The sequence below is a fragment of the Aulonocara sp. 'chitande type north' Nkhata Bay genome, linkage group LG10 (assembly GCF_057382095.1).
Source record: "Aulonocara sp. 'chitande type north' Nkhata Bay isolate Kocher_YH1m ecotype deep benthic linkage group LG10, A_spYH_male_GT1.1, whole genome shotgun sequence".
In the NCBI taxonomy this organism is placed as follows: Eukaryota; Metazoa; Chordata; class Actinopteri; order Cichliformes; family Cichlidae; genus Aulonocara; species Aulonocara sp. 'chitande type north' Nkhata Bay.
In genome coordinates, this window is record NC_141353.1 from 16,457,880 (window position 1) to 16,485,380 (window position 27,501).

The 27,501-nt window shown below is 41.8% G+C and overlaps 2 protein-coding genes across 2 annotated transcripts; both read right to left on the bottom strand.

The window, feature by feature from the left end:
• Window positions 1–2,755: 2,755 nt before the first annotated feature.
• On the bottom strand, window positions 2,756–26,888 carry pygma (phosphorylase, glycogen, muscle A). Its single transcript, XM_086308654.1, has 20 exons — window positions 26,544–26,888; window positions 24,359–24,460; window positions 24,157–24,235; window positions 23,865–23,968; window positions 23,520–23,651; window positions 23,313–23,424; window positions 23,139–23,221; window positions 15,091–15,234; window positions 14,774–14,866; window positions 14,020–14,166; window positions 13,121–13,284; window positions 12,825–12,939; window positions 12,602–12,703; window positions 7,430–7,577; window positions 7,213–7,271; window positions 6,955–7,096; window positions 6,669–6,876; window positions 6,191–6,325; window positions 5,904–5,970; window positions 2,756–5,772 (listed from the first exon to the last, which is right to left on the bottom strand). Exons 1-20 carry the CDS (start codon window positions 26,784–26,786, stop codon window positions 5,623–5,625), a joined length of 2,529 nt encoding a protein of 842 aa, XP_086164780.1. The 5' UTR covers window positions 26,787–26,888; the 3' UTR covers window positions 2,756–5,622.
• On the bottom strand, window positions 8,839–12,595 carry LOC147320556 (zinc finger BED domain-containing protein 4-like). Its single transcript, XM_086307583.1, has 4 exons — window positions 11,888–12,595; window positions 9,865–10,925; window positions 9,403–9,719; window positions 8,839–9,038 (listed from the first exon to the last, which is right to left on the bottom strand). The coding sequence occupies exons 1-4, from the start codon at window positions 12,089–12,091 to the stop codon at window positions 8,839–8,841; spliced, it is 1,782 nt and encodes a 593-aa protein (XP_086163709.1). The 5' UTR covers window positions 12,092–12,595.
• Window positions 26,889–27,501: the final 613 nt, after the last annotated feature.

Below are 27,501 nucleotides of genomic sequence, written 5' to 3' on the forward strand. Positions count from 1 at the left end.
GATCCATTAAAGCAGCATGGATGCATGTGTGCCAAATGTCAGCTAGATGCGACCCTAGAAAAACAAATGAAAAAATTAATATGGATAACAATATTAATATGCATTCATAGGGAAATGAACTAAATATCACTCTGAATGCCAAACTGTCAACTATGGCTCTGACCCAGAGATCACTGTGACATCAGTGTCACTTGCTGAGTTGGTTCTTTAATGCAGGGCTCAGTTTAATTAATTCACTTTCATCTTGGTTTCAGACCTGCCAACTGGAAGGACACTTTGAAACAGAGGTCAGCGCAATAACATGTTGAGACTCGAGAGGTGTGCGTGTCAGCCTCAAAGCCTCTGCAGCATACAGTCACCCATATTTACCTTTCTCTGCTCAGGTTCACAAAGACGTTGGGAATTTCAAATGGAGCTGGATTCCAGCTTAAAGAGGACCTATTATGCTCATTTCCAGCTCCGCATTTTTATTCTTGGACTCTACTACAGTAGCGTTGCGTGATTCACAGCTCCAAATAATCCTTTATAAATGATCCATTTATCCTTCACTGGGTTTTGGTGCAGTCATTTAGTTCATCCACTGGATTTATGACAGAAAATAGGCAAAGTGCATTATAGGTAATAATAATAGTAAGCTTTTTAATATAAATTGTAAAAATAACAACTATAAATAAATATATATATATATTATTATAATAAAAAATAACAGCTGCAGTAACTAATTTTAGACCAATAGAAATGACACCCCGATTTGCAGCAGCGGAGAACAAATGAAAAATTTGCTCTGGTCACTTCATGGAAGATGAGGGGATAACCTGATGATTGCAATTAAAGTGGCACACAGACCTACGCATACATTTTCATGACAGTTCAGGGGAGAAACAAAGTAAGGAGTCATCATCAACGGATACAGCAATCAAGAGAAAGAAAAATACAACAGCAACACCATCTTTATTTCAGTTTATCCTGATAAAATCGAGTTGTAGGGTTTACTTACAAGCAATGAAAAAACTTTCAGTATTGAAATGCTCAAACCTCACACCTGGAGAGACAGATACAGCCTGAATGAAACATCTATCGCAGGTTTTAATTCTTTAATTGCCAGATTAAAAAATGCAATCAAATAAAGTAGTAAAAGTAATCAAAAAGTAATCAGAGGTAGAAAGCTAACAACGTGCAAAAAAACTGCAGATGTGTCATCAAATTACAGATCACGGGGGACTAAATCCACAAAGTCTGAAAAAACAGGAAATTGCCATTTGAACAGTGAAGAAAAGGTTTCTTTTGTGGTTTTCTGAAGATGGTGTATTTTATGATATGCACTTGCTAAAAAGATAGACAAGCTCTAAAGGTTAGGGATTTATCAAATTTATTACATCAGTAAAATGTGACAAAACATGTGCATCTTCTCAATGTTTACCTCTTCCTCAGTTAAAACCTGTTAAACATAAGTGGATACGTAACACTTTAACTTTCAGTTAAGTACCAGTACAAAGATTATAAAAACAGTTTAACAGAAGTCTGACCCCACGAACCGTTTCAACATTAAATAGAACATAAGTTACACAAACTGTCTTTGTCTTTTCCCACTGACAATCTGTGTATCTTTAATGAACTGCAGTAATCACTCTGACCACTTCTTCTGAAGTTTAGTTTTAGTCTTTACTATCAGAAGCTGTTCTTGCCTGGTTCCTACACTTTTTCTGCAACAATTTGTTTTACCCAGCTTCTTGTTGCTTTAGCCTCCTATGCTGTAGTTTTTCATGTTCATTTCTGGCCACCCAGTGATTGGTTGAGATAATATTCAATGTTTGCTGTTTAATGCAGAGAGATTTCTTTTCATGCTGATCAGTGTAGATATAGTTCTGCTAACGTATATGTCATATAAGATCAGTTTTACAAGGTACGCCAAGAAAAGAGCATCCATACTTACCATAAAACCATATTACAGTAAAACTCAACCTCAACAGTAACCCTGATAGTACTGGGGGTGGGAGGGTGGGTGGGGGGCTGTTCTTTCTTTTCATTTATAAATACTATAATGAGTTCACAAGGCCCATTTATGTTTGTATTCTTCACTGTAACAGATTGAATTTTATGGGGTAACTGCATTTCACCCAGTGAAAAACATGCCTATGCAGCTGCCCAGGCAATGTGTGCATATTCTCGCCACATGAACCTGCTCTCATCTGTGAAAAGCACAGGTCGTCATTGGTGGACCTGCCAATTGTGGTATATTAAGGCAAATGCCAGTTGGGCTCCATGGTGTTGGGCAGTGAGCACAGGGCACAATAGAGGATTTTGTGCTCTCAGGCCACCCTCACAAAGTCTGTTTGTGATTGTTTGGTCTGAGACATTCACATCAGTGGCCTGCTGGAGGTCCTTTCGCAGCTCTGGCTCATCCTGTTCTTCCTTGCACGAACAATCAGATACGGTCCTGCTGATAGGTTAAGGATCTTCTATGGCCCTGTCCAGCTCTCCTAGAGTAACTGTCTGTTCCCTGGAATCTCCTCCATGCACCTCATTTTGTGCTGGTAGATACAGTAAACCTTCTGACAATGGCACATATTGATGCTCTGGTCCAGGTGTCATCGCATGCTACAAGCAGTTGCACTGACCCTAGCCAAATGCAAAACTACTGAAAAAAATAATAACAAAGCAGCTGAAACTGATTAACAACTCCCTCTGCCTGTTTCCTGAACAGACCAACATCCTAGAAGTTTAATGACTGATGCTATACTCTGATTAAAAAGTTTTATATATCACTTGGTTCAATAACAATGTCTTATGTTAATTTCTGCTTTTTGTAACCTTGATCGCTCAGTGAAAGATAAGCCTACCCCTGTAGCATGTCCGTATGTGATGAGACAAATTAGATTTGGAGATGTATCTGTAAAATTTTTAAGAACTGAGGGACTGAATGTAACAAACCCAAAAACAGGCAGAATGAACAGTCACAGCAGATTTATTGTAGAACTCCAGTGATAACAATGGGTAGGAGTTAACTGCTCAGAGTTGCAGCTGGCAGTGTTTGGATTCAGCTGGTGGATGTGAATAAGAGAGATGGACAGGCAGGCGTGGTAGCTGATGATGTGAAGCTCTGGTACCAGACAAAGGATTTGATGCACAGGAACTAACAAAGACTCTTAGGAGGTCAGACAACAAAGCGACAACATTATAGAACTACAACTTGGACGCAGTGTTGATACCATATTGACAAACTGAACAACTGAGTCAAGAGCAGGAGCTTGATTGGTGGATTAGTCTCATGTAATCAAGTGAATTGGCAGCAGGTGTACGCCACATCCTGAAAACACACACACACACAAACAGAATACTCCACTCACATCTTGCTTCCTGAGCTGCAAGCAGTAGAGGTAAGGAGACCTGAGAAGCGAGGCAACCGGCATTTAACAAAATGAGGTGTCTTTGTGTCAGAGCTATAATTTTAAAGCAGCGTCAGTTTATTAGAAACACATGCTGCACAGTTGCAGAATCTTTGCATTCTCTCGTGTCCATGTATCTTTGTGCTATAAGAATAAAATGAAGTCACTCAGTTTCACTGGACATATTTGAGGAAGGCAGGATTTGGGTTTTTCAAGGTCCAATTTCTTTTTTTCTTGTCAGGTTTGGAAAATTCATTCCAAAACATCACACCTGGAAAGACATCTGTGCCTAAACACCTGTGCCATTTGGTAGATGCTGTATTACCCTTTTATTTATGCACTTGGCTGATAGATCTAGGTTTGTCAGCCAGGATGTCAAGCTGACATTCACACTTTAACGCAGTCTCAGCGTTTATGTGCAGCGAAATTGTTAACATAATCTAAAAAAGCAGCCAAAGGTTTCTCAGAAACAGTCGCTGAAGAGCTGCCATTTTTAATGATGATGCTTTGATTCATTGTTTTGGAATAAAGGCTGTGAATGGATTTATTCACTACAACAAGTATCGTCAGTAAAAGCGCATGATAACAGCTTGCGTTGATAATTTACAGCCTCTAACTGCATCCTATCACCAGAGTGCTGTCCTCACTGATATAGTGCCTGTGGGTCTCGTGCTGGTATTGTCTAGCCTGGGGCTCGGGACCTTGGGCTTATCAGGCGCTCTGATCCCTCTCTTCTTTTTTTGTCTAATTGCATCTGTGTGCTACATTGCTATCATTAGTTGGTTTAACCTACATACAAGAAACCTGTTGGACTCCATCCAGTAAACAGAGCCGTTGCGAACACACTCCCATCATGAATTTGAATAGTTCAAACGGATTGGATTTATATAGCGCTTTTCAAGGCACCCAAAGCGCTTTACAATACCATTCACTCTCGCATTCACACGCTGGTGGAGGCAAGCTACGGTTGTAGCCACAGCTGCCCCTCTGGCCAACACCAGTAGGCGGTAGGGTAAAGTGTCTTTCCCCAAGGACACAACGAACAGGACAGAGAGCCCAGGGATCAAACCGGTGACCTTCCGGTTACAGATACGCTTCCCAACCCCCTGAGCCACGGTCGCCCGGCCTAAAATAAAAACTACAAATAATTGGTGCAACACCTACATGAGTAGTAAAACTTCCGTTACTTTTACATAAGAAAATGGTGCTGAGTTGTTTGTTTGAGGCTTGAATTTGCGCAGTCTCTAAACCCAGAGAGCAAACAACACACATAGATGTGCGTATCTGCGCTCACGTCAGTGTTCAAATTACATATTAGACATGTAGGCCTTGTGGAAGATTGAGCGTGCACTATTATTCACAAGTATCTAATTACACTTCTGTCCCTTGTGTTTTTCAGTGGATGCCGTTGTTATTAATCAGACTTTTTCCTCCCCATTCACTCTCATAAACACAATTATACTCCCTTTCCTTTTAGCACCTCAAAGTGTACAATCACAGCTGTCACTTTAAGCTGTAAAATTGTAGTGATGGCATGACTATAGACTGGAGGCATATCATCATTTCCTTTTTGTTGTTTATGTTGTTGTTATGATTGGATGAGCTGAAGTTTTTATTTTCCGGCGTACAGCTGGTGCATTCACTGTCCATCAACACAGATTCTGGGATTTTTGTCGAGTCGCAATTCTGACGATAACTGTTTGTGCAGGTCAAGGTAAAGTCCATAGATGCCTTTTTTCACCAACTCACTCTAAGTTGAATTTGCGGCTAAATGTACGTGCATGTTTATTCTGTATTTTACAATTATGAATCATGCCTGAAACAGCTAAATAAATAAGTCAGATTTTATTTATGGCTTTTAAGACAGTTTTTGTTTTTTATTCAGAATGGGTCTGAAATGGAAATACAAGACTTTATATTTCGGAATACAAAGATACCACGGTTAATTCTACAAGCCCCAACAAAAATCTCTTTTGTCCTTTTTCCAGCAGCTAAACAGCAGTTTCTGCTTCACTGATGACAGCTGCAATGGATTTACTTCACTAGCCTGTAACCTGGATGCTGCGAATATGCAGGTATGAAAAATGTAAACTTGAGCTTATATGTGACACTGATTAATGGCTGTGGACAAAGGTTTGTGGGGGACTTTTGCAAGACATACAGTATCTTCCGTGTGAGTTCTGAAGACAGTTGAACCAACAAGGGAAACTGCGGTGTTGGCTGTCATGTAGACATTTTAGTGTTTGTCATCGGGGGCGGGGATTTTCTCAAGCGTGGGCTCCACGCCCCAGATCTCACGAGCATACTGGGCAATGGTGCGGTCACTGGAGAACTTGCCACACCCAGCAATGTTGTAGATCACCTTCTTGGTCCATTCCTTGGGATTCTAGGGGAGAATAAAAATGATTGATAAGCCAAGAATAACTTGACTTTTACACTGTGAATGAGACAACTATCTATATCATACTATGAATACATAAGAAGCATTTTTTCCCAGCTTTTGCATTTAATTCCTACCTTATAAAGAGCATTGACTTTCTCTTGGCATTTAATGTAGTCTTCATAGTCAGCAAAGACCTTAAACCTATGCAGAGAATAATGCCATTAACCAAATGATAACATAACAGGCTAATAACAAAGTTCACCTGTTGCATATGAATAAATGCATATGTGTGAATGAACATGTGCACTGAATATTGCTTTGCATGCAGCAACACCAGGATGTTCAGCAAGTTCATACACAATATTTGTATGTGTGCATGCAGGTCTGAGCCTCAGGCATCTAATGTTAGATGTGTCTCTACCTGTCATGATGCATCAGCATGTTGACAATTTCTTTAAACAGGTCATGCTGCTTTGGGCTAAAGAAGCCTCCAGCAATCTGGTCAATAGCCTGTTTCAGCTCAGGCAGACGGTTGTAGTACTCTTCGGCGTGGTATCTAAGCAGGAAAGAAAATAAATAACAAACACATTCAGAAACACAGAAGGACCAGGTTGTCGCCGTAGTAACTGAATCATTCACAAGGAAAAAGCAAATAGGGCCTATAAAAAATATGAGCCCAAGGCCACACCTTTTTCGTGTGGAAAATCTCAGTTTGTGTGGACATAACATTTGAGTCTCTGTTTGGATTGTCAGAGCATGTGTACACTCGTTTTAATATCAGAAAATCTTGATAGTTGATCTTTTGTTTGTCTGACAGATATGGCAATATATTACGTACAGTAGTTATCGAAATTACAAAGACAATATGAGGCTAGGAGTAATAAATGTTCTCTCCTTACCCTCTCTTGTCAAGGGCCTCGACATCGTCCACCCTCATGCCGAAGATAAATAGGTTTTCTTCACCGGCCTCCTCTGCCATCTCCACGTTGGCCCCGTCCATGGTGCCAATGGTCAGGGCGCCATTCAGCATGAACTTCATGTTGCCAGTGCCAGAGGCCTCAGTTCCAGCTGTAGAGATCTGCTCTGACAGGTCAGCAGCAGGGATGCCTGGGAAAGAGCAGAAGTAGGGGTTTGAGAAATTTTAGAATAAATATTAATAAACATTTGCAGTGATTTGGTAATTACCTTTTTCTGCCAGTGTTACTCTGTAGTTCTCCAAAAAGATTACTTTCAGACGGTCTCCAACGACAGGATCATTGTTGACCACCTCACCGATAGCCGTGATCAGGCGGATAATCATTTTTGCAGTGTGGTATCCAGGAGCAGCCTGCAAGAGAGCCACAGTTAGAGACACGACATTAAATAGCCTTAACACTTCGTATCGAATGGTGCTGAAATGTGACATAAATTTAAAGCTAATAGCTGTTAAATTAAAATACAAACCTTTCCTCCAATCATGATAGTTCTTGGGGTCCACTGCTTGTTGGGATCCTTCTTGATGCCTGGTGGAGATATAAAGAGACAAAACTGAGGCGAGCAGCAAAATCCTTTTTGTAGGCTCTGACACACAGTCGGTAAAGATCTGGAGCAACATGTTATTTGGATTTGAGAAAATATCAAATCAAATGAAAATGGCAGAGGCTTTTAAATGCATCCTTACGGTTGTAATAAGTGATGATGTGCAGGCAGTTGAGCAGCTGTCTCTTGTATTCATGGATTCTCTTGACTTGAACGTCAAACATGGAGTTGGGGTTGATCTTCACCTTGTAGTGCTCTTCCAGGTGCACAGCGAATTTCATTTTGTTTTCCTACGTGATCAAAACATTTATTTTACTCCAAAAAAAGAAAACGTCATAGTCAAAGTATGGTAACCCAAGAACATGAGAAAAGAAAAGCACAATTGTGACTGTCAGGAATGCCTTTTTGGCCATATGCGTATACTACTGTCTGCCTTGGGGAGGTTTCAGGGCTAATGATGTATTCATTTTATTTGCTTGTCAGTTGCAGAGACAGAAAAGAGCTACATGACTGTCACGTGTCAGAGATGAGAGGTGGATCTCTGGAATTTCTTCATTAACCGAGTCAGTGCTTGCTTCCCAGAACACCTTCCTCTGTCTGTAACTGTTTGCTGTAAAATATTGTCTTTGTTATGCAACTAAATGAACCAAGGTCACAGTCCAGTGGTCCAGTGTTGTGAGCTCAAACACAAGGCGAGTGTCACGTGTTGAATATCGCATGTGTCAGAAGCCATGGACCAATGTGCCTAAGGCCTTGAGGTAAGCCCACTGACTCATGCCCAACTGACAGTCAGGGCCCACCTCTATCCTGATGCTATTACTGTTCATGTGCAGAAATGTACTCTGAAAGCCCCAAGGACAACAGCCATCTAGGCTTGCGAAGTATTCATAAAATGGCATTTTTCCCAGACTGAAGTGGTAAACCACAATATGTGCTGGCTACGGTGTAGATGCTGCAGTTATTAACTGTTAATGCAGGCTTTGACACTGATCTTAGAGGAACAAATAGGTCAGCAGGTTGGGTCTCTGGAAAAAAACGATATTTCATCAGATATTTTACAGAACAGTTTGTGTGTGCAGTCTGAAAACAGGCACAGGTTGCTTAATGTGAAATATATGCAGAGGTGGAAAGAGTACTCAAAATTTGTACTCAAGTACAAGTACTGTTACACTGGTTAAATTGTACTCAATTACAAGTAAAAGTACTGGTGTTAAAAAAATACTTGAGTAAAAGTACAAAGTACTGTTCTCAAAAACTACTCAGAGTATTAATTACTTTTTAACAGACTGATGTTTTATTCTGTTGTCAATAGCAGGCATTCAACTCGATTCACCAGTATAAATATTTATGTTCAAAGCACATTTTTCAGATGAACAAGGTATAGAAAGGTAACTTGTTTTGTAAATAAATGTAGATATAAAAGGAGGAATTTTGTTTGTTAAAACAATGACAAAAATGTTTCTGAACATGCGTAGAACCATTTAAACTTTTCCCCATACACTGAACAACAGGCAGGTAAGTGTCTTAAAGTCTTAGCATTTCTTTCACACTTTACTTTCTGAACCTTTTGTTCAGTTTCAGCAAGAGCTGGTTTTCTAAATTAACAGAGGCAATCCGACTTCGTTTGGCAGTGAAGAGTAGACCAGCACAGCTAAAAAGTCGTTCACACGCAGCAGAAGCAGGCAGAGCTGTGTTCAGTTTAAGAGAGAGGTTTTTGATGGCTGAGAAGGAGTGCAGCAGCTCCATGGTGTCTGTGGCACAAGCAAGATAACCATCAAGCTCAACTGCACTTTGCAGCCTTCTGGAGATTGGTCTGGAGAAGAATTCATCTTCATCAGATGACTCTCTTTGCTGATCCTCACTCTCATGCGCTGTCGTTTCAAGATGTTGTTTGATGTATGTCAAGGCTGTAATTGCAAGTAGATAACACAATTTTGTTATTTAAATTTCAGTGATTATTCCTGAACACAAATTTAAAATCGGCAAATTCTCAAAAAGGATTGTTTAGTATTCAGGACAGACCATCAATAACTTACAATGTATTAGGTGAAATACTCACTTAAGCATGTGTTCAAATGTAAAAATACACAAAAATGGGATCACATGAATCCTTACCAGCCTCTGTTACATCTGCTCTGTCAGTCCAGGAAGTCTTGAACTTGGGTAAGAGGACTGCAGCTGCAGCCAACTCTGGATCCTCCATCATCGCTCCAAAACGCTTTTGAAGGCCATTTTGCAGGGCTCTGATGAGTGGCACGCATGTCTTGCTTGATGTCTCCAGCCTGCTAAGTTTGGACAGTAGTTGTTGGATTACTGGCAGGAGCCATCCCATAAAGGAAGTGGACTCAGACTGAAGGATGTTTGAAGCTTTCACCAGTGGCTTCATGGTGGTACAGTACTCCCTTAGGAATGCAACTTCTGCAGGACTCAACCTGTAAGACACAACAACAAAACCCACCATGACTATAATAGGGATCTTCTGATTTAATATTAAGAGTCTGCTCACGTTTTTAACCATCCATTAAGGAAAATTCACAAAATTTGAAACCATATTGGTAGGTGTCCAATTTTACTCACATTTTCACCTTGAACTCCTCACAAATGCTCCTGATGGCATCTTCCCCCTTCTCATCAATGATGCGTATTATCCTTTCAATGGCAAGGTAGGTTGAATTCCATCGTGTTGCATTGGGACGAATGATCTGTAGCTCACACTTGTCCTCTACCACTTCATTAGCCAAATGAGATCGGCCAGTTTTGTTCCAAATGGCCTGGCATTTTGCAAAGGTTGCATGGGAGAGCCTCTTGTAGGTTTCATTCATGCTCTCTGCTAGGGCAGCATCAGTTGTTGCCACAAGGTTTAGCAGGTGACATGCACATCGCTGATGAGGCGGAAGTTGATACTCCAAACCAGAGTCTTCATCAAGAATTGCACTTGCCTCATGGTAGTCCCTATGGTCAGTCAGGTCAATAATTTCTGGGTCTGCTTCATCTTCAGCTTCATCTGCATCATTTTGTGCCCCAAACATGTGGAAGGCCTTGACAAAGTTGGATCCACTATCAGTTGTGGTTCTTACAACTTTGCCTCTAATCTTGTATTGGCAATGGATATCATCAAGCGCACCAGCAAGCATGTCAAATGTGTGAGACCCTCTCAATCTTTTGCATGCTAGTGCTGCAGATCTTCTTTCCAGGGACGCTTCCTCTATCCAATGGCATGTGACTCCAAGGTAACTTTTCTGATGAGCTGACCAACAATCAGTAGTGGTAGCAACAAATTTGACTTTATCCAATGCTGCAACCAAAGTCATCTTCATGTGATCAGCAGCTTCACAGATTCTGGCACGGACAGTGGGTCTGGAGATGACTTTGGCTTGAGGTTGTAATGTGGTAACCAATTCTTTGAAAGATGGCTGTTCTACCACTGCAAATGGCTGTAGACCCTCACATATGAAATTGATGACAAGCTTGTCAACAGTTGCTTGTGGAACATGTTTGTTTGCAGCTCTCAACATCAGGTCTGGTAACTTGGCTTGTGTATTTGCTGAGAGCTTGTTTGGTGTGGCTGTGGTCTTTCGCTGTCGAGATGTTGATGCCACAGTGATATTGTACTGCTCAGTCTTCGATGGATGTTTCCTCTGTAGAGATAAATATTATCATACGTCAGGTTCATACATTACTTCATAACATCACTGTGATTAACACTAAAAGAAAACACATTTTTAAAACATTATTCAACTAGACTTGAGCTAATCTTTGATTGTTGAGCATAGTATAAAAGAGTGGTGAATTGGTCAAATTTTGCAGATATATTGCTGTATTTATTCACAAGTGTAAACCAATTTTGAACGATCATTGCAAAAAACATGAATTTCTGTATACATTCTAAGTTCTGTAATATGTATACTATCTGTAAAAAGAGTATCGACCAATGTATCAGTATCTAAATTTTTAACTCCTTTTTATCAGTATCACCCTAAAGTTTTCAGTATTAGTCAGGTCCTAAAAATACTAAGAGAGCAAAATATGTGTATCTAGCAAATCTAATTTAAGAAAAGGGATCGCATACACAAAAATGCTGCCCATACAGCTAACAAATAAAACCAATCCACATTATGTTCTTTAAAAAAAGATATCATATTGGGAAACATATAACCCTACTGATTAAGAGCCATGTCACTATGATAGACCTATATCAGGCCAATGATACTGATCAACTGATCCATCAATCGGGCTCTGGTACATGTCAGCTGAGAGCTGGAAGATTAATTTGAGATGCAGCTCAGCACTGTGTTCAAGTTTGTTTGTTTTTTTGTTTGTTTGTTTTTTTAAATAGGCCAGCTGATTGTAGGCCTGTGAGTTTTAAATGACTACAAGTTTAATTTATTGTAATGACGGTGGTTATCCAAATAATAAGCTAAAACATTCCTACGAATTGTAGCTCAGTTATGCATGCACACACGCACATTAGCTAGCTCCGTCTTATTTTAATATCAGGCTAACCAATGGCGGTGACAATATCTTAGCCAAACTAGTAACCTTAACACACATGAAAAATAAGAAAGCAATATCATACACGTATAGTTGTAAAACCTCTTACCTCAATGTGTTTTTTTAGATTAGATGCTGAAGTCTTGTAAGCTGAAATGACTGTAGAGGTCAAACAAAGTTTGCACTGCATCTGGACGCTGTCTCCTTTTCTTCCTCTGTACACGAAAAATTCCTCCAGGTATAGCCACGGGCACACGTCCTCCGTCTTTTCTACGTCGTTTTCATGGTTGACAGTGTTGTCCTCTGTCTCCATTTTGGCTTCTTTGTCTCCAAATCTTTCGTCTATAAAGTAGTTTATACTCCACCATTTAGCACCTCCAGACACCTGTGCCTGCTGCTGCAGCGGAGTTTATTCTTTGCTTACGTCTTAAATTGGCGCGGTTGCGATTGCACGGCCTTATTGGCTGCAAAAATGCAGACGAAAGGTTTGAATATTAATTCAAATTGTGGGCGTACTCAGTAGTGACTTTTGATTTTATAAGTAGCGAAGTAGATTACATGGTGTAAGTTGTACTCAAGTATGAGTAAAATTACACACTTGAAAAATTACTCGTAAAAGTACAAGTACCCAAAAAATGTACTTAATTACAGTAACGTGAGTATTTGTAATTCGTTACTTCCACCCCTGAATATATGTGCCGCTTCTCTGCAGGACTTCGACATCCTGTCATCTTCAGACACAATTATAAACATTCACAAGCATTCTTGTATCTTTTTGAGCATAATGCTGGATACATATTAGACAAAATAACACATTACTTGCCTGTTTCACTTTGGCAATATCACGAATGAAAGCCTCATCATTCACAAACTTGATGAGGTTCCTAAGCTGGTCAAGGTCACGAATGAAGTCCTCCCCAATTCTCTAATGAGAAAAAGATAAGTGAAAAAATAAATGAGTAAATAAATTGACTGATCATTGTCCTTTGTTAAGTATAACCTAAATTTAAGCACTGTGTCCCTTGTATATTTGAAACACTGCTAACCTCGGCAATGACCTCGGCAAGCCCGGGGTTGCACATAACCAGCCAGCGGCGAGGAGTAATGCCGTTGGTCTTGTTTTGGAACTTATGTGGCTCCATTTCATAGAAGTCCTTGAAGCTGCGGGAGAGCATAGCATATATCAGAACACACAGATGATGTGCAGTCCTTGAAATGACAGAGGATGGGGATTTATGAAACAGATAGCAATACACTTACTACACACACTCGTGCATCTGTGTGCGACGTTGATTATGATTTACCACTACAAAGGATGATCAGTTTTTGTTTAGAGACGTACACTGTAGCTTTGAGGATGTCCGAGTGGATCTGAGCCACGCCGTTGACGGCATGGGAGCCCACAATGCACAGATGGGCCATGTTAATCCTCTTCTGTCCGCCTTCTTCAATGAGGGACATGCGGCGAAGGCGATCCACATCGCCGGGGTACTTAGCAGCAACTCTCTGCAAAATTCAAAGGTGCACGAGAAGCAAAAATAAACTAAGTCAGAGGTTATATTTCTTTATTTCATTTGCTGAATATGATTTTACTTGTCACACTTGTCACTGTAGGGTCAATACAGCTATTCTAAAATTATACCAGACCACCAGTAGGACAGTTTCAGTCAGGATTTAAGTAGATGAAAGTCAGTGTGTTATCTGGTTGAGCAACAGCTCATAAAAACCTGCCCACCACTTTATGTCAGAAACAAGTCTCTCTCTGTTCACGAAGAATGTGGGAGTCTATTCTGACAGATGTTGCAATTAAAAGCCCATCAGGACCATTTTGTCCTTTGACTTTTACATTACAGCATTTTGGTTCTCCTGCCAATCTTTGAAGTCTGTCCTTGCATTTTAATAAGGTTTCCTGTTGTCTCGTTCCACAGTAGCAATCTAAAATCCACGATGGAACAATATTATTAAAAAAGTAAGAATAAGTATTTTGTTTTTTCTGCTTCTTTACCTTTCAGGTTTTTCAGTTTCATGCTGTATTTATGCTAGAAGGTTAATATCTTTCTTAACTTATCTTACCTATGAAGCAGATTAAAATCATTAATTATAACATTAACTATATTTACATTGAGCCACAGGACAACGTCAATATGTCCTTCCTGTGCTATATATAGTAATTAGGAGCCATAGGGGCCTATGCATCCAGCACACCCCAGATTATGACATGCTGCAATGTGCAGAACTAACCTCCAGGTGGCGGCGGTTGATCTCATAGACTATTTCCAGATGACGGGGCAGCAGATGAGCAAACAGTTCGACTGGCCAGCGCTCCAGAGCTTCAGGGAGAACCGTGTGATTGGTGTAGGCACAGGTTCTCACACAGATGTCCCAGGCCTCACCATCAGCAGCAGGACATTAGGTTTAGTGAACAGAAAAATAAATAAATTCTGAGCTGATATCCACCCTGCATCCCTCCATTGTCATCATCATCAAGGTAATGACAGACATCAAGCGTCAAACACTGCGGTGACAGTAGGTAAGTTTTTAACTCCACCTTCTTGCTGAAAGAACAGGTCGCTTCTCCTTTTTTGTGACCTAATAGATCAGCAGTTGCTTCTGAACTCTCTCATCTGTAGTTCACTTTTTGTTTTGTTCGCCCTTCCAGCAGCTGAACTCTGTTTCTTTTGCTTGGTAGAGTGTCCACATTTACTCCAGTTATACTAGTGTCAACCATTTCAACTGCCTGGAGAAAACTACTGGCAAAAACAAACGGGTCAGCTTGCTTTGGTTGTGCATTCAAACCTTTAGCCTGGTAGCACACAGAAAGTGAGGCCTACTGGGAAATGTTCGCACCAATTTAAAGCCAGATGTGTCATTATTCTGTTACTGTTATACTGTGCAACAAACTGACCTCACTGTGATCATTTAAAGCAGCAAATCAACATAAAGCACACATAACCTTTTAAGACCCTTTTAGGGGTCGTATTAATCTGCTACTCACCGTTTCCCAGTTCAGCTTCTCTTCATCAACAAGAACCCTCATCAGCTCAGGAATAGCCATGGCTGGGTGAGTGTCATTCAGCTGGATGGCAACCTGAATATGCAAAACATTAAAGAAAGTCAAAACCGAGTTTGAATGGGTCACAGAGCGCTTTGTAGATACTATTCTTTTCAACTATTCTCCTAAGGTACAATAAAACCCACCTGCAACCTGTTCAAAAAACTGACAGAGGCAATTTAATGAAGACCCAGGGAGAACATCATGAGGAAATCTTTTCATTTTTGACAGAAACTATTTTGTTGAGTTTTTCACTTCACCTTGTCAGGCAGTTTGCTGAAGTCTGTGCGAGCAATCTCCCTGGAGCCAAACTTAGAGACCTTGAAACGGCGGATGATGTCTTGCAGGGTGGCAGACACCACAAAGTATTCCTGCTTCAGACGGAGCTCCTTTCCTTCAAAGAACTGCGGGTAAAGACACATATTTGTCTTTTTCTGTTCTGCAGTCAAAGATGAATTTTCTTTTATTATTCATTAAGCATAGCCTTTTGTATATCAGCGGCTGCTTTTTTTCGTGGACCACTAAAATATTTTAATATCACAATTACATATTAGACTTGTGAGAAAAGATTTAGTGAAGCTTTAATAGATCTATGTCTAATCTCTTAAGCAGAGACATTATGCTAACACCCATTAAGAATATACTGGCAAAGTGTACTACATGTGTATAAGCGTGCATTTGCATTTGTCCACTGTGCAGCTAATCAGTGTTTAAATCAGATCTCCCTTGAATATGCAAAAGACATAAATTTCACACTTTTCATCCCTCAAAGATACCAAATTCATGCCGCTATAAAAATGATGGTCTTACCAAAAATAAATTATTTATTCTCAATGATCCCAACTAAACCGCCACAAGATTGGTTCAGATCTCTAGATTCATGTATGTCCAAATTCCTTTGGAAAAATAAACCCCCACGTATAAGCTTAAAAACACTACAAAAGACCAAGGATAAAGGAGGACTAGAACTGCCTAACTTTCAGCACTACTTCTTAGCCAACAGGCTTCAGTTTATCTCAGGATGGCTAAAACACACCCTCTTAGATGAACCTTGGCTAGATGTAGAACAAGCACTCTGCAATAATCTAGAGATCTCAGACCTACCATTTATCAGCTCAAACATCCAACGACATGAATGCTTTAAAAGCATCAACATCAGCTCTTCTCTGACAGCATGGTGGGAGTTTCTAAAATTGACGGCGTCTTCATTAATCCCATGCAAACGTACACCTATCTGGAACAACCCTGACATATTACAAAACAATAATATGATAAACTTTTCAGATTGGAGTGATAAAGGAATCAAATATTTAGAACATATACTAGAAGGAACAGAATTTATTTCATTTGACGGACTAGTTACACAATATGGGATCAACAAGAAAAGATTTTTAGAATATCAACAAATTAAATCCATAGTAAAAAAGAAATTTAAACCGGGTCAAGTTGAACTACAAACACCACCAAGTGTGGTTCAATTTCTTACTCTTAAACCCCCCAAATTACTATCCAAAATATACAGAATGCTTTCTAAAACAGATGAATCAATATCACTTCCTATTGCAAAATGGGAAGCGGATTTATCAGTTAACTTAGACCTAAACTTCTGGTCTCAGATTTGCTTAAAAACCTTTCATCTAATTAGAAATCCCAGTCTTCAATTAATTCAATACAAAATATTACATAGAGTGCACTATACAGGTCATCGGATGTTCAAGATGGGCTTTACGTCTACCAACAACTGCTCACACTGCCAAACCAATTCACCGGACAATTATATCCACGCTCTTTGGTTCTGTCCACCAGTTCAGAAGTTTTGGCGCGAGATATGTGAAGACTTATCGAAGTGTCTGAAATGTAACATTCCAACTTCCCCCTTAGTGTGTTTGTTGGGCAGCTTAGATAATGTCACTTCAGAAAAGAATATCGCCCATATGGTTTTCACTGCCCTATGCATTGCCAAGAAAACAGTCCTCATGAACTGGAAAAATAAAAATAATCTTAATTCTAACCAATATAGAAATTATCTATTAGATTACATTAGTCTTGATACAGCCTCTGCCACCACATCAGATCAATTGCTCTGGGCTCCTTTGATCAGCTCCATCACCTAGTGGGGGTGGGGGGTCATAGTTTGGTCCCGCCTTCACTGTTGTGATTGGTGTGGGGGTAGGGACAGGCTTAAGGCGTCGGGGGGTTCCCCGGAGGCATCTTCCTTGGGGGGCTCAACCCGGGGTAGCGGTCATGTCCGGTTAGGGGCTCTGTTGGCTCTCAGGTGACTGTTTCCTCGCGGCTGCGTGCAGCGGGGCTAGGGGAGGGTCTGTGCTGACGGACGTGGGTTACTGACCTGGTAGCCTGGCTGCCCCTGGGTGGGTCCGGGATGGGCGTGAGGTTCTGGGGGCGCTCCGTCTCTGGGCTGGGACCCGGACCGGGCCTCGGGGGCTTGGGTCCTGGTTGGTGTGTTGCCGGGGTTGTGGGCGGGTGGGTGCATGGGGGCCCGGCCCTGGAGCAGGGTGCCGCCGGTGCGTCGAGCCACCTGGGGGGCTCTTCAACTGGTGGGGGAGATTGTCACATCTTGCAGGAGCTTTCCTCTCCTCAGGAGCTCCCTCTGCAGGAGGGGGAGATACAGGAGAGGTGGAGGAAGATCTCAGCCTGGGTGTTTATTGTCTTATGTAGTCTGGAAGATGAGTGGATGGTGGGGTGGGTGCAGTTTTCTCTGTGGTGGGGTTGGGTGGACTGTCCCGGGCTCTGTGGGGCCGGGCGGCGCTGCTGCACTGGGCCCGGTCTGGATGGGCCTGGGCCCCCTTTCCCTGGCGGGTCGCGGAGTATGGGGGTGCCTACTGGGGTCAGCGGGGGAGCTGGCCCCAGGGAGGGGTCACTTGCCCCTCCCTTCCTTCCCTCCCCATCTCCAGCTGCCTCCCTCTTCCCGCTCCACCACAACCACCCACACATGCAGGGCCTTGGAGTAGGGGTATGTCACCAGGGTGCAGAGGAGGCTACCCCCCCCCCCCCCCCCCCCCCCCCTCTGTCCCCTTCTGGCTGCCTCTGCCTCAATTTTATCCCACAACTTAGACATTCACATTACTCACACTCTCATTACACATACATATAGGATCTTGGGGGTGAGTCCAAAGTACCATCAGGGTGTACACCCCACCCCTGGCATCGTTGCCCACCTCTCAATTTTAAATACACGTAGACTAGGGCTGCCACGATTTGTCGACTAGTCACGATTACGTCGACTATCAAAATCGTCGACGACTGATTTAATAGTCGACGCGTCGTTTGAAGCTTTGTAAGATCCCAAAAGACCCAGGAATAAGTAGCAGGATTTAAGAGTGTAATAACGGACTGAAACAGAAGATGGCAGCACTGCATGTACAAGGATGCCAGCTGCCGTTAAACCCCGAAGAAGAAGAAGAAGAAGAAGAAGCAGCTTTGTCCCAGAATTCATAGCGCGGCCCAGCTTAGTTTCCAACAATGGCGGTAGCTAGTTAGTTTTAATATTACTCTTATTATTCTTTCTGGGTCACAAAATAAACGTTTAACATATTTTCAGGCGAGAATGTAGCTGTGTAAACCTCAAATATCGGCTCAGTTTATCAGGACACCACATATTTTCAAAAGCGTTCCGACGTTTTCGGAGACATCTGTTACCCACTAGCTCGATAGCGAGCCGGGGGCTAGGTCACTAGCGCTGTGAGAACACCAGAGGTGGGACCAAGTCATTGTTTTGCAAGTCTCAAGTAAGTCTCAAGTCTTTATCCTCAAGTCTCAAGTCAAGTCTCAAGTAATGTCAGGCAAGTCAGAGTCGAGTCTCAAGTCACTGGTGTAAAAGTCCGAGTCAAGTCACAAGTCTGAAACTTTGAATTTCAAGTCCTTTCGAGTCTTTAAAAAAAAAAAAAAACGAAAAAATAATGTTGCAGTTATATGCTAAATGTAAATATTAGACCATGTAATTTTAAAATCTGTGTTTTTCTCAACACATGACAAAATAGTGAACTTAGAAAATATACACAAATTGTGAAATTGCACCTCTTTAAAATGCAGCTCAATTAAACCTAGCTCCAAGAATAATTTTCACCGACAGTTCTGAGATAAGCTGCATGTTATTCTTGGATGCGGTTGTAGGACCGGCTTTAAAATCGCATGACAAAAATATCATACACATTAAAAAAAAAACTGTATCACCAACATAGCCTGGACAACATTTGCTAGTTAGATGAAGTCAGCTATCTCATCTTAGCATATTTATATGCATATTTATAATCATACGGTTCTTGGAGTGAGTGCACACACTCATGAAGTTTAGTAACTTCCGGTCACTGCAACAAGCCCAGGTACAGTTTACCGACAGATGGGTGCAGGACCTTGAAACGCACCGTGTCGAACGAAAGACCATCGTACGTATCATAAGTTTACCAGTCTCACAAATCGTCGTCATAAATATACATTCCTTAACCGTTTATTAATAGGACCTTTGAGCTCAACGGTAATTAATTAGTAGTGGAAATAATTTCTGGTAGCATCACAGAAATGTAGCAGTGACAACAATATTGTATGCTGTAATCGTACTGGGCAATTAGTGATACAAAAAACCTGTTTTATCCTGTGAATAAAAGCATATGTTTTTGTCAATGTACCATAATAACAGAAGCGAAACGCAATATTGTGTCAGGACAATTCACTATTTATGCACAATAAATAAAGGAGCATAGCGCGACAATTTCTGTTCAGCGCCAGACTTGCTTGTAACCTATATCACCAATTATGTTATGAAAATGACGTATTAACTACTAAAAAACACTGACCTTCGTGTAAATGCTTGGAGCAGACTAACCTGTGAGCTGGAGTGTTCTGGGACGTTATATTTGATCTTTGAATGGCTGCAATCCAGGCCATCCGTCGCATCTTTGTTACTTCGGAAACATGGCTTGAACAATTTCTCTTCAACGACGTAATCCGATAACAACCGATCTCTTTACCCGTCGGCTTCCCGTGGCTGTCATGCGACCGGCTATTGCAGTTAATAATACAACAGCTTCTTGACATTTTTGTGTTTCTTTTTATCGCTGTGTAACTGATTTCAATTAAAAGCCTGCGTGCGCTAGTACCGCTTGCCACGAGTTCCCAGAATCCTTTGCGGTTTTACCCCTGAATGACGTCACATTTTCAATCTCTATATAATATGCATGTTAAATTTTATATTTGGGGTAAAATATCAAGTCTTTTCAAGTAAACCGGTTCAAGTCCAATTCAAGTCCCAAGTCATTGGTGTAAAAGTCCAAGTCAAGTCACAAGTCTTAGAACATTTTTTCAAGTCAAGTCTAAAGTCATAAAATTAATGACTCGAGTCTGACTCGAGTCCAAGTCATGTGACTCGAGTCCACACCTCTGGAGAACACCGGACTCCCGGCAAATTGTTTTCAAACCCACCGCCGTCTTTCGCTACTCAGGTTAAATATATATGAGTCACTTAGATAAATTAAAAATGTTGTTGTTTGGCTTTTTTTTTTTTTCAGTATTTTAGTTGTTCCTGAGTAAATCGGTTTGTCTGAGATTAAAGTTATAGTTTTTACACAGCTGAATAAACGTCAAGCAGACAGCTGATCATCAGAAGTGTGAGATGCTGGAGAATTTACTCCGGTGTCCTGTTATATTTTAGATAGCAAGGAGTTTATTAAACTCCACCGAGACAATCTGCTAATTTCATTAAAATTGAATAAACTATCATCTTGTCTTTATTTTTAGTTAGCACCTTAAAAGCTTAAAGCTGTAAGCTAATGATAGTTATATAAGAGTAGATGCTGCTGGTGCAATAAGCTGTAGTTTTACGTCCAGTGGATGATGATCTGATTAGTCGACTAATCGCATAAATAATCGGTGACTAGTCGACTATCAAAATAATCGTTTGTGGCAGCCCTAACGTAGACATTGAGGGCTAGCAGGAGGGACCATGCGCTTACCTGCTGCTCTCTGGCAGGTAGCTCCAAGCCCTCCTGGGTTTTAAATGCACCTTAGAACACACATGCATCAACATTACAATGAGCGGGTGGAGGGAGGTTTGGAGTCTTCTCTCACCCCCGTTCTCTGCGACCTGCTGGAGCAGGGGGGCTAGGACTAGGAGGAGGAGTTGGCCGTCCGACTGCGGTCTGGAGTGTGGAGCCTTCCTGCTGCTGCGGAGTCGGGGCGGTCTGCCTCCCCCCACCGCAGGGAAAAGGGAAACACCACCTGGGTCTGGGTGCAGTTCCCCCCTCCAGGGGCGGGGGCACCTAGACCCGGTTTGTAGAGTACGCTTGGGGAGTGTGATCGTGTGTACAACGTCTCTTTATGTCTGTCTCCACGTTGGTTGAGTGTGGAGTAAGTGCATATGAGAGCATGAGGGTGGGAATGGATGTTTGTATCTGTGTGTGCCTGTATTTCTGTGTCTATATGTCAGGTTGGGTGTCAGGCGCCACCTCTCTGGGGACATCTCAGGCCCTCCAAGGTTTGGAGGCCTATCTCCCCCTACCACCACTTCCCCTGCCAGTGGCGGACCCCCTCGGACATCGGTGCGTTGGTGGTTCTTTGTGTCCGGGGATGGGCGTCCAGGTACACACCGGCTCACTCCTTGGCGGCCGCTTATCGGGGCCTGGAGCCTGGGGCTCGCTCGGGCCACTTCGGAGGTGGGGTGCCCCCGGCCTCTCGGCCTGGGGCTCGGTCACTCAGGCGCAGCTGGCTGCCGGCGGAGCTCACGGGCGCGTCACTGCAACTCCCCCTGGCTTCTGCTCCGCGGCTGCTGAGTGAGCCCTCATCTGGGACTCTCCTCAGCTCTTTCCGGGACAGTGGCGCAGCTGCCCCTCTGTTGGTCTTCCTTGGTCTCTTGTGTTCTGGGGGCCTCTGGATGTCTGGAGTTTTGATCTCCTCCACACCTGCTTCACGCCCTGGAGGACGGGGCTGTGGCCCCCCCACACCCTCTAGCAGATTATTACATGAAGGAACCTTTTAAAAAACAAAAAACAAGCGCGTCCATGCTCACAGGTGTACACACGGGTGATCACACCCACAAACTACACCCTTTTTGGCTCCTACCTCAAAGCACACTGTGTTCTGTTGATCTTATGTGCTGCACAATAATGTTTAACATTTAGTATTTACTGTCATATTCCCATATATCATTGTGATGTTGTTTATTCTATTACTCTTGTTCTCTTCTGCTTGCTTTCTTTTTTCTTTCTCAGCAGGTGATCCAGGTGATTGATATATGCATTTTTTTTTTCTCTGTCCGTTCTGTTGGTTTTTGTCTTTTGCCCTTCTCCCCCGTCCCTCTTCTCAGCTGTTTCTCTTTCCCTCTTTCTTTCTCCCCTTCTTTCCCCCAGTCAAGTCTGTCCCGTATTCAGTAAGTGAAAATAAAATAAACAATAAAAGGTGAATCAAATGGACCATTACGGCAAGGCTGGGATGGTCAGTTTGGTAAAGTAAATCCGTTGGGCATCTTTCTTTGCCTTTAGACAACAATTCTGATGGCAAAAGAGCCAAACGGGACAGGCCAAGAAAAAAAATAAATAAATAAATAAGAAGTAGAGGTAAAAGCCAATGTGTTGGAGGCTATGAATATGTTTTTGGAAGAGTTAAGAGAATACTGTGTATTTGCTGTTTTGATTTGCCAAACAGAGAGGATTTGCAAAGACATTTTAAGGCTGATTAAAGCAACTTAAGGAATTATATAAAGGGATTAAAACTAGCAAAAATTTAGTCTTCAGTTTGCAATTTCATATACTGAAGAAACTGGAAACATTAGCTTTCAGTGTTTTGAAACAACCTCAGCTTTCATTTTTGACTAAATTTAATAAATGATCACCCTACTATTATAATATCCCGATATTACTAGAGCAAACTTGATTGAACAGCAGTGTAACACTACATCATGAGTTACACCACACTTTCTGTTCTCAAATGCAAAGACATAAATTACCACACTTGGCGTGAGCTATAACTCACGCTAGATGGTTATCTCCTAAATCCTCCTGCTGGAGCCTTTGAGGAGTCGGCACATGTTGGTCAGATCTTTTGTCAGATTTGAAACCGAGCTTCAGAGGAAGCTGGGAGAATACACATCGGCTCTAGCTGAGCACAAAGGACATTAGGTGTGGTCCAAATTATGGAAGTCCATCTCCCAGCTGAGCTAAGATAAGGTCTAACCAGTCACACACAGATCCCTTTGATATTCACATTCTTCTAGTTCCTCTAATTCAAGTTAATATCTGTATGCTCGGGCTATGAGTGCAGTGCTGGTGGATTAAATGGTAATAGAGCCACATTTTCTTACATTATCATTGGGATACAGAACACGGGAGATGTTCTCAGCCAGGTTTCTGTCCAAAACAGCCTGAATGTAGCCACCGACATTAACTATAAGGAAAAAGCAATTATTTAAGTTGATGCTAATTCTTATTTGACAGATGTATTTTTGAAAATACGTGCTCTCTGCCAGGATACATACAGTCTTTCAGGTTAAACTCGCACGGTGCCTTTGCAGACCACAGCCTCATGGTGTTGACAATGTTGTTTCTGTAGCCTGGGATAGGGGTGTCATAAGGCAGAGCCAGCACTACCTGTCAATACCATAACATGAAGAGCGAGTTATTTAAAACCGTAGATCATCAAAGAAATATCTTTCAGTTTAATTTGCTTTGTTCCACACATTCACCTGAGTGTCAACCCATTTGACGCCATCGGGGTGATGCTCGGTCCTGCCATAAAAGTGAACTGGGCGCATGTACTCAGGACGTGCTTTTTCCCAAGGGTTGCCGTAGCGCAGCCAGTCATCGGCCTCCTCGACCTGGGTAAAGCCACACATTTGTATTGAGGCAGAAAACTGCTCATTAGCGGGTGGCTTCTGAGCTGAGCCAGGTATAAAGGGATGTCAGGTCATGATAATGAAAAGGAGACTCCTCCAGCAGGTGATTTAAAAACAAAGCTGGTGTTACTTAAAAGGAAAGCAACAGCAGCTGTTTTCTCTCACTGAAAGGAATGTGAAGTTTAATCTTCTAACCTGCCAGCCATTGACAATTTTCTGATTGAAGATACCAAATTCATAGCGGATACCATAACCATAGGCAGCCAGGCCCAGTGAAGCCATGGAGTCCAGGAAACAGGCTGAAAACCAAAGGCAGGACATGATAACAGGTTCAATAATATCACAGCTCTTGGAAAGAAAGAAAGAAAGAAAGAAAGAAAGAAAGAAAGAAAGAAAGAAAAATGCAGTATTTTGGTCATCCAACAGGGATAAAAAAAAAAAAATTCCTTTTGAATTTATTTAATACAAAGCATGAAAAGATGCTCACCTGCAAGGCGACCCAGGCCACCATTGCCCAAACCTGCATCTTCCTCCATGTCCTCCAGCTCCTCCATTTCCAGACCCAACTGAAGGAGACAAACGCATACAACAGCAAACCAGTGACTCGGGGATGCTCCCTCTCTGTTACAGTATTTGAAAGCAGCAATTTCACAGTTAAAAGAGGATTAAAATAAGCGTGTTTGTCTCACCTGGTACATGGCCTCGTCACAGGCATTCTCCAGTCCGAGGTTCACCATGGTGTTCTGCAGAGTGCGACCCATGTAGAACTCGAGGGAGATGTAGTACACACGCTGCATTGTGAATTCGAAAAGGAGAAAAAAAAAATCATATTTAGCAATCAAACAGGTCAAAACTGTCTTATGAACACTAGCAGAAATACTCAAGTGACATTCTGCGATCAGGGTCGGGGAAAGGTCCCACTAACACCCGCCCCATACTGTCAAAGAAATCTGCGAGTCTCATCTATTGGCTTCATGGTTCAGAGTGCGGAGAAATATGCCACCTGAGCCTCTGTTTAGCCTTTGCCATTTAGTTGTGTGCTTTTTTTCTCTCTCTCTCTGACATGGAAGGGTGGACACAGGCTGTGGAGGTAAAGCAGGGGGAGAGAAGACTGGGCGACAGATTGCTTCAAGTATTATGTAACCCCAACATTTTGGGCTTGGGCAAAAATAACTCCTGTAGAGGTCACTGTAAAGGTCCGCTGATAACCTTTCATTGTGGAGTTCAAGTCTAGAGTAATAGGAGAAGTGGTTCAGATGGATGTGTAAAATAATAATGAATACATCTGACAGAGCCGTATCACTAGAGCGCTAACAGGATCTCCTGAATTATATATGACTCTGTTCCATATCTTATCTTTGTTTCATCTTCTTGTGTTGATTGGCTCTGCTTTTCCATGAATGTGTATTATTAGTGTTTAAATAGTTGCAATAGTAACTCTTCGGGACGTGATCTTTGCACAAAGATGTAGACGTGCTCTTAAGCTAGCATGTCTTCCCTCCTGCAAGACCTTTAAGAAGTTCACCTTTGACCTTTCGATGCAGAGCACCAGAAAAAGCTCTCGGCTGGTTTCTGAGTTAGAGCGCCCGATCAATAAACTTATTGTGAGGAGCAGCATGTGCAGATAATTTGCGAACTGAACTCGTGCATTGTAAGCTATGGCGTACAGGCAAATTTTCTTAACGTTATTAAAGAAAAATAATCTCTTTCATTCAGTGGGGTTATTAATAATCTCGCAAGAAACATTTTTCCCCACTAATAAGTTGAATTGGAGCTGAGTTTTGCTCTGCATCTGAACCCTCTATTGTAATTACAGACAGTTTCGTGTGACATTTTCGAGCAATAACGCGGTGTGGCGGCTAATATTGTGGTAACGGCAGCTTCATATTGTTCTTCTAAGGCTCTTTCTGTAGCTGTTGGCTAATAATACTGGGGTTGCTGAGATACAACTTCAATCCAACTGCTTTTAAGTGAACTCAGACACCCTCAGAGGCATTTGCTCATATGACACATGTGCTGTATGGTCAGACAGGAAGGGAACAGAAGGTCTTGGGGTGGTTTCATGTTTCAACACACTATAAGCACTGCAGCATACCAGCAGAGTGCTAAGAACCCCCAGTGAAGTTTAAATGTCATGACTTGGCATTACACCGATATCAAGCTGCTGAAGGTACAGTTGAAGAATACAAAGCTTTGGCTCTCGGTGGAGGAAGAAGTATTTACATCCCTACACCAATACACATTTTGCTTTTTCTTGCCATTAAAAAATTGCAACATTATAATATTTGATATCAAGGTGACAAAGTTTAAAGAAGAAAGCTAATTACATAGACAAGCGCCGCTCCTTTGACTGATATATGTTGACATTATACACACATGCATAAGACTAATGCATCAGCATAGCAGCAGGTTGAGTGGAACAGGAGCTGTAGTTTTGCCCAGAGTTAGCTCCTTAAAGGATTATTAGATAAATTTGAAAAATTTAGATAAAGTAAAACTAATGTGAAAGAAAAGAGGAAACAATTTCTTTCAATCTGTTTTTTTCTGTGTGTTTGTGTGTGTGTTATATGCTTACACCTTCTACAGGTATTTACTAGAAACAAACCTGAGTAATTGTCTTCAGGTACTTGACACCACTGTTTACTTTAAAAAATGTGAAACAGTGCAGAAGAAACAGGCATCCCATAAAACAGTGTAAGATCCGAAGTAATTGTAATGAAACAAATTTCTTTCATCTTTCCCTTATACCACTCTTACTCTATAACCACCCAAAATACAAGTTTGTACACAAATGGCCAAAAAGATATCAAAAAGATAGATTAATAATTGATTTGTAGGCGATAGGCTGTCACATCTAGATTTATTAGAACTTACTTTAGGGTCTTTCTCATAGTAGTACTGCTGGGTTCTGATCCACCTGCCAATCAAGTGGTCGCGCACCGTGTTGGCAAGCGCAAAGTAGTAATCCCTTTTGGTTGCCACGTTTCTGTCCTTGACCAGAGTAAAGTGGAGATGCCTGTTGAAGTTTTGCTTCAGATCTGAAACGTTTTCGACGCCGGCAAGGCCTCTCACTGAAATCTGTTTCTTTCTATCGTGGTCAGACAACGGTTTAGACATGGTGGCGCAAGTGATCGCGGCTCAGGGCTCTGACACTGGGAGAATGTAAACAGTATGGCAGCAGGTACACACCACCAGTCCCAGACACACAGCAAGACAGGCACCCACACCACAGCCCTGGCTTCACAGTTTTAAAGGCGCGATTATAAATATTAAGCGGAGGGTGGAGCAGATCGCTTGTTTAAGGTAAAAGGGTGGAGCGTATGCTGAGGACAGAGGATGTCACATCACAGTTATGTCAGTCGCAGATAACTAAGAGTCCCTTTTGGGATCTGTTATGTGTTACTGGCATCAGAACAAAGAATTGTACAAGTCGACGTCATTTACACTATATAGTGAAGGGAGGTTTTTACTGTGGTTACTCTCACAAAATTAAAACTTTCCAGGTAAGCTGATCAAATAATTTAAAATAAGCTGTACAAATATTCTACTTGCCATAAACTCAGGATTGTATCTGTTGCTACATTGTATTTTTTCCAGTTTTATTTTTATTTTAAATTGTCTAGCTGTATTAGCCTGGTGTTATGTTCAAGGATCTCAAAGTGCAGCTCCCAGGCCACTGGCGACCCTTGGTGTCATCTTAAGCGGCCTTCAAGCATCCTGGGAATCCACAGTTCCTGCCCCACTATCATATAGCAGCACAGAAAGAACAAAACCAAGGCAATATTCTCTTCCATATTAATTCCTCTTTTCTAGCCATCAGAGCAGCAAAATA

Bases quoted from the DNA above. Each gene is read 5' to 3' on its own strand.
- LOC147320556 (XM_086307583.1), bottom strand. From the start codon at position 12,091: ATGGAGACAGAGGACAACACTGTCAACCATGAAAACGACGTAGAAAAG. The intron at 10,926-11,887 runs GTAAGAGGTTTT...TTATCTCTACAG, and splicing joins ATCTAAAAAAACACATTGAG to AGGAAACATCCATCGAAGAC. The intron at 9,039-9,402 runs GTAAGGATTCAT...CTTGTGCCACAG, and splicing joins AGCAGATGTAACAGAGGCTG to ACACCATGGAGCTGCTGCAC.
- pygma (XM_086308654.1), bottom strand. From the start codon at position 26,786: ATGTCTAAACCGTTGTCTGACCACGATAGAAAGAAACAGATTTCAGTG. The intron at 24,236-24,358 runs GTGAGACAAACA...TGTCTCCTTCAG, and splicing joins GTGACGAGGCCATGTACCAG to TTGGGTCTGGAAATGGAGGA. The intron at 7,272-7,429 runs GTAAGGATGCAT...TATCTCCACCAG, and splicing joins CATCATCACTTATTACAACC to GCATCAAGAAGGATCCCAAC.